The sequence below is a fragment of the Amphiura filiformis genome, chromosome 13, assembly GCF_039555335.1.
Source record: "Amphiura filiformis chromosome 13, Afil_fr2py, whole genome shotgun sequence".
In the NCBI taxonomy this organism is placed as follows: domain Eukaryota; kingdom Metazoa; phylum Echinodermata; class Ophiuroidea; order Amphilepidida; family Amphiuridae; genus Amphiura; species Amphiura filiformis.
The window spans coordinates 47,453,265-47,465,631 of NC_092640.1; the positions used below are offsets into that span (position 1 = coordinate 47,453,265).

The 12,367-nt window shown below is 38.5% G+C and overlaps 1 protein-coding gene across 1 annotated transcript in view; it reads right to left on the minus strand.

The window, feature by feature from the left end:
• Positions 1–11,477: 11,477 nt before the first annotated feature.
• The window catches only part of LOC140168731 (uncharacterized), an 84,887-nt gene continuing 83,997 nt past the window's right edge, over positions 11,478–12,367 (minus strand). The window contains exon 2 of the mRNA XM_072192141.1: positions 11,478–12,309. Within this exon, the coding sequence (XP_072048242.1) occupies positions 11,478–12,275 (798 nt within the window). The 5' untranslated portion in view covers positions 12,276–12,309. The remainder of the gene's footprint in view (positions 12,310–12,367) is intronic.

Consider the following 12,367-nt stretch of genomic DNA (forward strand, 5'->3'; position numbering starts at 1 on the left):
AGTGTGAATTTCATATGGAGTTACCTGAATGGGTGACTCCATTTGAAATCTACACCCCCTGCATGGGAGATTTAAGTCATGTCTCACATAGGGGTGTATGGATTTCAACTGGAATTGCCATTTCGTGTCACCTTCCATCTCCAACAGGATTTTTTTCTTTGTTATTTTTTTCTTCACATTTTATTTTTATTTTAGAATTTTTTTATAGAAATTAATAATTGATAATTTTTGGGATATTATTGAGGACATTTAGACGAATTGTCCTTTAACAAACACAGCATACAATCATAAAACATGTTATAAATGATAATAATATATATATATATATACATATGCATCATTTATTGTATATGTTATTGTTAATACTACAGCGTAGGCTGTGTATCATAAAGTTTCTCATTCTGAAAAAAGGGAAATGTTGGTGCCTATATTTTATACCTTATGTATAATAAACTGTAACATTATGGGGTACAAAGATTAATACACCCGTGTGTAGATAAGGGAGCTCTGAGAAATAATTTTGTCCACTATGTTTGCATCAATTAATGTCCACAATAGCTTCATCGCTGATGGCGCCATTACACAAACCCGGTATATAAGGAGTATTGATCTTTTTGTAAAATATGCATTGTAATATTATACAAATATTGACTGCTATGAGGGGCATGGTTAAAATTATAGGCCCAAGGTGATCTCAAAGCCATGACTATGCCCGAGGTGTAGCCGAGGGGCATAGTCATGGTTTTGAGATCACAGCGGGCCTATAATTTTAACCCTGCCCCGAATAAACAGCAGTCAATATTTGTTTTATATACCAAATTTTAAGATTCTTGTCATCTGTTTGGTTAAAAGCATCGATTTTGGGAAGAGAAATTAATAGTTTCAAGGCGAACGGCACACAGATTACAATCTGCGATTTCTGCGTAATTATAGCGCGTGAAAACATTAACGTGTGCGTAATATCATTACGCTGGGAAAAATGTGCAGTTTGATCGTGACGCAGTCCATAATTCATTTCCATGGACCGGTCCATAGTTCATTTTGCGGGCATAGTTAATTCAATGACTGCACTTTCAACCAATCAGATGACAGGAATCTATATATGAGGTATATAATGACAACCATGACTTTTCACTGATGTGGGAAGTGTGGGTATCTGTGAGTTACATACTAAGTACATTTTTAGACAATAAATATTCCTCAGAGCTTTGAGAATTTGGGCTATTCCCTTTAAAATCCACACACCCCCTGTGGAAGATTTCCCTGCCACTTCAATTCCAGTTGCATCTTATGTTCATCCCAGTTTGAAATTGGTGCTAGTCTTAGATGTTAAATCTCAGTTGCAAATTATTGAAATTGATCAAACCCGCTTGTATTTTGCATAATTTGGGATAAAATTGCACAATTTTGCTTTGAATTTCAAAATCTGCCACGCTGTTTTCACTTTTATGGATGAAAATGGTTGTTCTTGGAATGAAATAAACTTAAAATTTGATTGAAGTTCCCAAATCTTCCTCAAGGGGGTGTAGTTCTTTAACTCCCTGGACACTACTGGTTATCTAACAGCATTTCTGATTGGTTGATAACTTGAAATGCTCATTTCAATTGCCAATTATGACTAGGCTTTAAACAATTTATGGTCAAACTTGCATTTGCAGATGATCTTATTAATACCCTCCTTGATTGGTTCAAAATTGGTCTCAATATTCATTTTAGCCAATCGGCAGGTAGTTCTCATGGGGTTAAATGGAACAGCCCAAGTTCTCCCAGGACATGGAAGTTTTTGCTTGTGATTATGATTGAGTTGAATTTGGAGGTATAGGGCAAAAAGGCCCTATCTGCAATAGCTGCCAGATGCCATAATTTCAGATTGTGTACAATATAGAATGCAGAAAATGTACACAGGGCAGCTATTACAGATAGGGCCTTCTGGCTCTAAACCCTCGAATTGCTGTACTGTAAAAGTGGAAATTTTATCCAAACATTAATTTTTTGCGCTCAACTCGGCTACGGCGAAAATAAAAACACAAAATATATTCTTAAATGCACAGGTGTATGTAAGAAAACTTAAAATCACAAATTTAAGAATAAGCAAGTTTAGAATCAGCAAAGCGTGAAAAAATTACACTCTCGAAAATTATCACTTTGACTGTACCTGGATTGATTGTGTCAGGAAATGATATGTTTCAGTTTGTGTCCGGTGATGGTATAATAAGTGTGTACAAATATTTTTTTTGGAGGACTCGTATAGTTAGCAGGAAGCACTTCATTTGCCTTTCATAATGAGACCTTGAATAGTATCAGTTTTACAGCACTCATTTAACTGGATGTGTGTATTTGAAATTAGTTCAATTAACCAGTAAATTTCTATAACAGAGTGATATTGCTTTTAAGCAATAGGCATGATTCCAGGAGAGGTGTTGGGCAAGGCATTGTTTTAGTCCCTGTACGTGTCATCCAATTTTTAATTTCTAATGTTGGAAAATGGATGGAAACACAAGTCCTGTTGACTCATATACGGAAAGTATAGTTGACATTCAATAATACCCATCTATTTAAAATGGTACAAATATGCCTGTAGTTATAACATCTTGAATGTGGGGATGAAGGACATGTATGTGACACAAGTCTTCCTTTTTAGCCAATTAGTATCAGGGTTGCCAGACCTACCATTTGGTAGCCAGACCTACCATTTGGTAGCCCAATTGGGCTACTTTTGATGATTTCCTGTCCCATAGTAACCAATGTTAAAGAAAAAATTGGGTGACTTTTTGATATTAGCGCCTGTAACTTTCTAGCTTTTTCATATCCCATAGAAACCAATGGTTAAGAGAAAAATTGGGTGATTTTTCGCCAATTCGGGCTGTAATTTACTGGCAACCCTGGTCAGTTTTGGTATATCCTCTGTACATATATGTTGTGTATCTTTCTTTGCAGCAAAAACACATTTTGATTGTGTTATGTTCTAAAATATAATTAATAAGTCTGCATTTTGTATAAAATAATCAGTGCACATGATATCAACTTTATTGATTTTTTTTGTTCATTCAAAGAAATTATGAATTTAAAGAATAATATTGTTACAATATTGGGAACACTTGTTTAGTATAACCAATAGTTTGATTATAATTCAGAACAAAATTCTAGTGAAGATGGTATTTCTCATAGAATGTGCTATTCCAGTTGAAATCCTTACACCCCCTGTGGAAGACATGACCTAAATCTCCCACACAGAGGTGTGAATATCAAATGAGGTTACTTGAATGGATGATTCCATTTGAAATTCACACTCCCTGTTTGCAAGATTAGGGTTATGTCTTCCTTTAATAGGGGTGTATGGATTTCAACTGCAATAAAGCTATGAATCTATGGTATTGCTAACCATTATTTTGTGTGTGCTGATCTGAAGCTAGGAACAAAGGTCACATTCATTGATTGGTGATTTACAGGAAAATATTAAGAAAATTAAATTTAACACTGGTAACATTAAGCACTGGTAGATATAGGGGGCTGAAATAGGTTTACACTATGAGCCAGAATCAGCAAAAATGAGATGGCTGTGAAACATTGCAATTTTTTAGCCCACTTTAATAACAGCAACAACCATTTTGCCCACAAAATAATGGAAACAAATTTTATGATAGCTTGTGAAATGTTCCAAAATGAGTCGTTACAATTGGCTTATCAGACCTGCTGTCGCATCCTGTAAAGTGGGATGTTCCCATAGGAATTTATCCACCCCCTGTGGAAGATCTTAATTTACCACACAGGGAGTGTGAATTTCAAATGGGGTTACTTGAATCAGTGACTCTATTTGAAATCTACACCCCCTGTGTGGGAGATTAAGGTCATCTCTTCCATATGGGGTTATAGATTTCAACTTGAATAGACCATTTCAAAGAGGATTTCCATTACAGGTGTTCATGTGTAAGAAGTGCCTTCTTGTAAAACATGATGTAGAAATGGGGAACATTTTATATGTTCAGCAAATGAAGAGTTCAGAATACTGATGCATGCTGAAGTAAATTTACACAACAGTAAGTTGGGGCATGTTTCCAGTAGATATTTATTGGGCTATTCCAGTTGAAATCCATAAACCTGCTATAAAAGACATGACCTTAGTCTCTCACACTGGAGGTGTAGATTTCAAATGGAGTCAGTTCATGAGGTATGCCTATCTAAAATTCGCACTCCCTATGTGGGAGATTAAGGTCATGTCTTCCACAGAGGGTGTATGGATTTCAACTGGAATAACCCATCGTGAGATCGGCATCCGTGTGCACTCATGTGATCCGTATCAATCCGCATCGGTGTGCACTCATGTGATCCGTATCAATAAAAGCAGCTGTCTACACGGCACTTGGATCCGGATCTGGGAAATGATAGCGTAGGGAGTGCGTTTACAGAACAAATGTGTGTAGGGTGCACATGGCGTCATGTCGTGTGCGTAGAGGGCGCTCATGACGCGACATCATCTACCCGCACAAGTAGTCTACATTGATCTGTGTCTCAGAAGCGTGCATTAATGCGGAAGGAGTCGCCCAATAACAAATCTAATGAAACTTCTGTCTTTCCGATTTTGTTACTAAAACCAATTTGGTTGGTTAGGTAGACAGTAGGATATTTAAGGTGTGAGGATTTGAAATTAATAGAGGGGTGCAAGTTTGGAATACAGTGAGAATGGGTTGATTACCTTTTGAGAATCAGTTGAGTCCCTTTTGAGAATTTGTTGATACTCTTTTCAGAATCGGTTGGTTCCCTTGTGAGATCGGTTGATTGTCATTAAGTCTGATCCTTGCAAGTGACAATAAATTTGAAAAATGCTCTTTTATAATATTAGCTTAGCTTCAAATTCAAGATATTTTGATGTCATAAATTAAAAACACTCCAATCAGTTCATCTTGCCTAGTGTTATATATCAATGTAGAATTTATCATTATAAGAAAAAACATTACCATACATTAGAGATACTAATCTATCATAGCTTATTTGCTTCAGAGATAAGGGGTGTGGTTCACTCAACTTTTATCGTAACATAATTTACTCATCGTAAAGTTGTGATAACTTGTTACTCGTAACTTTGCCATGTGTTCCTGTTACAACACCTTGCTTAAGGGGGTACTACACCCCTGGCCAATTTTGTGCCTATTTTTGCATTTTTCTCAAAAATTATAGCACATTGGTGACAAGTAAGATATGTATATTATAGGGGCAAGGACTACAACTTCTGTACTGAAAATTCAGCAATTCAAAGCAAGTAGTTATTGATTTATTGATTAAATATTGGTTTTCCCTCATTTTTGACTGTAACTCCACAACTGTTGTCTGGGTTGAAATAAAATTTCCAGTGCAGTAATTGTAGTCTTTGCCCATATAATATACATATCTTACTTGTCCCCAATACGCTATGATTTTTGAGAAAAAGGCAAATATAGGCACAAAATTGGGCAGGGGTGTAGTACCCCCTTAAGGTGTGTACCAATCATAAATCTGCTTTCTAAAATGGAAATTAGGTAAAGTACATTAGATTTTCAGGCTTACGACGTGGCATAAATGTTAGTGAAGCACATTCCTTGTAGAGTAAGATATTCCAACAAGTGTTTATTTCAATAAACAACAGCTTGTCATTTCTAAGTAGGGTTTCTGTTATTCTTGGAACAAAGTAATTTTTGGAATGAACAGGCCACTGGAACGGAAGAAAATGTTGAAAACAACATCTCCTGTTGAAAAATTGGACTATTCCTGTTGAAATCCACACACTCTGTATGGAAGACATGACATTAGTCTCCCACACAGGGGGTGTAGATTTCAAATGGAGTCGCCCATTCAGGTAACTCCATTTGAAATTCACACTCCCTATGTGGAAGGAGATTAAGATCATGTCTTCCACAGGGGGTGCATGGATTTTTACTGCAATAGCGCATTTTCCACATCTTGCTCAAATCATCGTAAAAGCCGTGATTTTCTTTCATAGACTTTTTTATATTTTATACAACTGCACACACATAGTAAGTAGTTATTCCCTATGTAATATGTTAGGGAATTTAATACAAACACTAATTGGAAAACAAACAAGATGGGCTAACTGAAGATTTGATTTTGGGAATATACTTTTGAAAAGGTTGAGGATGACTGTCTTTGAATTGCTTTTTCAAAGAGAATTATAGTTAACAGGGAGCTTAATGGGCTGTTCTAGTTGAAATAATTACGCCCCCTATGGGAGACATAACACTCCCTGTGTGGAAGATTAAGGTCATGTCTTCCATAGGGTGTATGGATTTCAACAGGAATAGCTTAATATGGAATTATATTGTACTTAGAAAAATATCTTGATAAGCTCTCGGTAAGAAAATATTAAACAATAAGACAGAAACAAGTGCTTGTTTAGTTGTATATTTATTGGTGTTCTTCTCATGGTTTGGTGTATTACAGGTCTTTGATACTGTGCATACTGGCCGCAGGTTTAAACATAAAAAGTCCCCAAGTTTCGAGGTCTTTTATCCAAATATTAAATCCACACTCCAAAGTAACCCGAATAACCCAAATTCTAAACCCTAGCTTAAAATATAACCTTGTTGATAATCTTTGAGGTTGCCACATTTTGTTAAATTTTGCCGTTTATTATTTTGAGTTTGTGCAAGAAGACTTATCTGCATCAGCAATAGCTGCCCTATGTGTTTGACAATTTCTGCATTGGGCTATTCCATTTAAAATCCACATTACCCCTGTGGAAGATTTAGCTAAATTCTTCCACAGAGGGAGTATGAGTTTTCAACAGAATAGACAATTGGGTAACTTCCATTTGAATAGTCACTCCAGTTGTGGAAGATATAGGTAAAGCCATAATACAGGGGGAGTATGAGGTTCAAAATGATTAACCCTTACCAATTACATTTGAAAAACATACTCCCCCTGTGGAAAATATTTCCAAAATCTTCCAGAAGTAGAGTGGATTTCACCAGGAATAACCCATTATTTATTGTACGTATCTACTAAGAATGTCACCTGGCAGCTTTTGCAGATGAGGCTTTCATGCACTTGCCCCGCATTACATTCTTTATGCCCAACTGTTCCATTTGAGTGAGGGGGTGTTGAGGTATAAAACCACATGAATCCTATGTACTTACTGTCTTTATATACATGAACAACCCTCTCACTCAAGTGGAACTTGGTGGGCATATAGAGTGAAATAGCCAACAGTGTAATGCAAAAAGGGCCCCATCTGCAATAGCTGCCAGGTGTCATGTGTACAATAGCAAATGCAGAAAGTGTCAAATGTCTATAGGGGAGCTATTACAGGGCATTACTAAACCCCTGTATGTAATCAAATGAGTTCATCATCGCTGTCAGTGCTGTCTGAATCAGTCGTCCTGCAGTAAAAGAGACGGTACAAAGTAATTAATTGTAATGAACCTGTTATGTATTTTGTGTTTGCAGAATGCTGAATAGCGATTTGTCTCTCTGTTACGCATGAATTCTCTTGACAGAGATCGATCAATCAGGCACTGCACTGTTAACTACAGTGGTGTGTCCAGGGGTGCACTTTGTTAAAAATCATGTAAAATAAGCCCGTTTTTTGGCGATTTTAGCCATCAAGCCTCCCGCATAACTCTGAAAGCCCCTCTGAGTCCCCCGCAGGAACACTGGAACAGATCCTGGACACAACGGTGAACTAACCCTATTGGCCGTAGAAGTGATAATGTAACGGGATTAATTACCATAACAATAGGTGAAAACAATTTTTGAATATATCGCACGACACTAGTATGTCACAGGGTACCTCTGTATTGAACCATGTCAAAGAACAGGGATAAAGACTTGGATTGTTATTCTATAGAAAGATCTGGATTGTAATTGTAGTGCTTGTAGTGCAGATATATTCAAAATTGTCATTTATCTAGTGCTCGTTTGTCTGGGTAACTAATCCTATATGCTGCCCTCTTTAGGCAAAGCGTCCAATAATATCCTCAATATGTTGAGGAAAACAGAAATAGAAATCCCCAACACATTGGGGAAATGGGAAAGAAATATTGGTGATTTTTATAAGACACAAATTGAACACAAAGTTGTGATTTGAAATCCTCAAACGTTTGATGATTTGACCATGTCCTTAATCGATCAATGAGCTATTCCATTTAAAATCCACAATCCCCTGTGGAAGATTGTATCACAATTTTGGGGATGTCTCCAAGAATTATTGCATATATTATTACTATGTGGACTTCATTTACAGAAAGTTATTCATAAACACGTTCTCTCCCACCTTCAAGAATTCAATCTGTTCAATGAGAGGCAATTTGGATTCCTTCCAAATTCATCTACCACAGATGCCCTTCTTACAGCCATCTTAGACTGGCACAATGCCATTGAAGCCCGCAAAGATGTTGTGGTTGCCCTTTCCGATCTGGCGAAAGCCTTTGATAAAGTGCCATACAGACTTTTGCTTCAAAAACTTAGTGCTTTTGGCATATCTGGTCAACTGCTGTCATGGGTTAGTTCTTACCTTACAGACATGTACCAGTGTGTTGCTGTCCATGGGTGGTCCTCTCGTCTTGTTCCCGTTGTTTCTGGGGTTCACCAGGAGTCTGCCCTGGGCCCCTTCTTTTCTTGCTTTTTATCAACAACATATCTCTCATCCCATTTTCTGCAGGTAGCAAATTAGTTCTATATGCGGATGACACGACTTTGTACAAGCCAATCAGCAACCATCCTGACTTAGTCGATTTTCAAGAGGACATTACCAAAATCTCCGTTTGGTTTTCTTGCAATCTACTTCAAGCTAATGCTAAGAAAACCATGGTCATCTCCACCAAAATTAATCCCTACCCGGAGCTTCTTTTACAACTTAATAACCAACCTATTGATAGAGGGACAGACATCCTCCTCCTTGGCATTCACATTTCTAGTAAATTAAATTGGAACATCCACATTGGTGTCCTTTGTAAGAAGGCTCGTCGGATGATTGGCATGATACACAGGAACTTCCACACCTTCACTTCTCTGGTCCGTCCAGCTCTTGAGTACAGCAGACCAACCTGGCACCCACTCCCCAAAACCCAAACCAACCGCCTGGAATCTGTTCAGAGGTTTTCCTGCCGGGTCATATTACAATCTTGGGACCTGGATCATGACAGTCTCCTCTCCCAAACTAACCTCCCCTCCCTTGAGGTCCGTCGCGACTCCTTTACGGTGCGCCATGTGTTCAAAATTCTTGCTGGCCTTTCATCTGCTCCTAATGTATTCACACCTCATTCACGTTCCAACTCAAGATGTAACCATTCCCGAGCTCTCTACCCACCTTTCAGCCGCCTCACACTTTGTCAAAGAAGTTTCTTCCACCTAGCTCCTATGTTATGGAATGAGCTACCGGAAAATGTCTGTTGTCCCACCTTGTCCGCTTTTAAGGCTGCAGTTAACGCGGCTGTGTACTCTAGCCATTGTTTCTTTCTCAAAATTGAGTTTTTTTGATATGTTTGTACCTTGTTATGTTTTTTATAAATACAAGGAATGAAAATCCAGATTTGTAAACTCCAACTGCAATATTTTAAGGATTTTATTTCACTATTCCACTCGTGTTTGAAATTGAAAAGGAAAGAAAATCTTTGTTGTACCAGCAAGGTACACGCGCGCAACAACTCATCGCGTTGCGCATCGCGCAATTTGTAAACGCACAAATACGCGACGCATACGCGAAGCTTATCTGCATGCGCGGCGCATCTTATGGAAACACCACGGAAGCACTGATTTCACAAAAACCTAGTGGTCAAATGGCTCCGTTTTAGCTGATAAAATATGGGTTTTTTCAAGTTCTTTCCCCCGATTTAAATATCAAGTTATGAATGGATTTCGCTCAAACTTCTCAAGGGGCTGTGGATTTACTCGATGTTCACGTAATATAAGTTTCAAAAACGAAAACTGTCGCATTCTCCTGTGAGATTCGATGAAAGTGCAAAATGTGACCACTTTAAACTTCAACGGCCATTATTTCAATGTTCATTTTCTCTGTAAAATGACGATTTAGGTACACGATAACTCAATAAATACAGCATCTATAGGTGAGCAAATATGATCATCGTAAAAACCATGATCGACTCAAGAAACGGTTTTCTCATTTTTTTATATTTTGGTCTATTTCCGATTTTGGGCATCATTTTGTGCAAATAGGCGTTTTGAATTTTAACAAGTTCATTTTGATGCCTTATATGGTCAATATCTCAAAAGATAAGGCCAATATCAAAAAATAAAAAACCGTTTTTGGAATGGAGCCTCAAGATTGAGCTAAAAACAAAATAAAATATTTTGGAAAGAGTGTTTTTTGTTATGATGTACCTAACAAATATTGCCAAAAACTCACTTTTTTGTGATTTTCTTCAAAATTGTTGTTTTTACCCCAAATCTGTATTTATATTAAGATTTATTGATGTCTTGCCTTCATAAAAATGTATACTTTTATATGTTTTGCGCGAATAATTACAAAATTATTGCACTTTTACTACATGCATGTCTGAGAGTACACAGCCACCTTAAAGCACTCCAATAATAATCGTCTGTTTTATCTTGGTTTTGCTTTTCAGTTTATTTTTGTTCGCTTTGTATGTAGGGCTTCCCTTTAATTTAATGCTCTTTGAGCACTTTTGAGTATTGCCTGTGCTTTTTGCCAAATGTATTAAATAAATAAATAAAAATTGCGGGTTTCCACAACATGCTCAACACATTAAGGATATGATTTGACTCTTTCCCTTGGCTCACTTTTGATGTAAAATAATTGATATGCTGCTCTATGGCTCTCTACCGTCCTCTAATTCGTTCACGACAAAATTCATGTGTAACAAAGAGACGAATCGCTATTCAGCAATCTGCCAAACTCATAACGCTTGTTTTCAACTGAGAGGTGTATCATGTTGGCATAGAAATCGCTCATCGCATTCATGGTAGCTCAAGACCATAGACTAATAATTAACTGACGATAACTAGCATGCAAAATCCAGCATCATCTGTTAATCGTATACACGGGACTTTGCCTGTTGGACCTCTGTCTGTCATTGATATACCAAATGGCCGAAATGTGACCCATGTTTGCGGCACGTGCCCGTCATGATCAATTTTGTAATGAGTACCCCAACCATGTTGATGACGAGCCATCCCAGCCGCATACTTTTGAATTTGGCCAGGTATAGACCAGGAGACGTATTAGGCAAAGACGTCCGGTAAAGTTTTTACACGGACACCCGAGGGCTGTAGCCAACCTACCCGTAACATGACAGAAGGAAACATATGCAAAGACATCCAGTACCGTTCTTTCTGGGACACCCGGAGGGCTTTACCTACCCGTAATATGCAAAAACGTCCGGTACCGTTCTTTCAGGTATACCTTGAGGACAATAGGCCTACCTACCACGTAATATGATGGAAGGAGGTGTATGCAGACGTCCTTCTTTAGTCTTTCTTTCAGGGACACCCAGGCCCGGGGGCCATACCTACCCGTAATATGACGGAAGAAGTATACACGATCCAATCTCTTCTCCAGCGGGAAACAAGGGCCGTCTGACATCGTCTGGTAACTCGGGAGGGCTGGGTGCGAGTTCTGGGGGGCTCCTCAATCCATCCTCATGTCGGTCTTCACTGGTGCTGCTTTTTGACTTCCTAAAACACCACTTGATCTTGATTCCAGAGTTTGACTTTGCATGTGCAATAGATTTACTTTGACTCGACTTTGGTGATGACGTCTTGATGTACTCTTCAGAATCGACAGACATTGTTGACTTGCGGTCTAAACACATCCACATGGTCTGTGACTTTCTACCACTGGTATTGCTAGAAGAGCGTCTGCTATGCGCATGCTCATCAGAAGGGCTGAACGCGGTGCTTTCGATTGATTGACACATGCCAGATATCTGATCGACGTCCCCATCTGGATTTGAGCTACCTGCCCCTGAATGCCGTACCAAACGACCACTTGAGGACAGGTTGGCGTAATTTTCGCTCTTCAAAGAAACCACTGTAGAGTCGCTTGTCTGTTGGTCGCTACTATAGCGACCGTCACTAGAAGATGCACCCAATCGGCGTACGGAATTAGCATTGTGTCTCATGCTGGCGGCGACATGGTCGCTTTTGCTCAGACCGATGGAATGCGCACTCAGTAACTGATCCGATCGTCGTCCATGCAGAGATTCACTGGATGATTTGTGGGAAGCTGGCTGTATAGAAGACTCTGTGGAGGGATCGAAAGCAACATCTCTTCCGCTTCTGAAAAAACTGGATGAAACTGGCGTCATGGTTCCAGCACTATTAGACGCCTCACTGTCATGACTGTGATCAAAGTTAAATGGAAATGACATAGATCAAAACAGGTAACAAGATTTGAAAA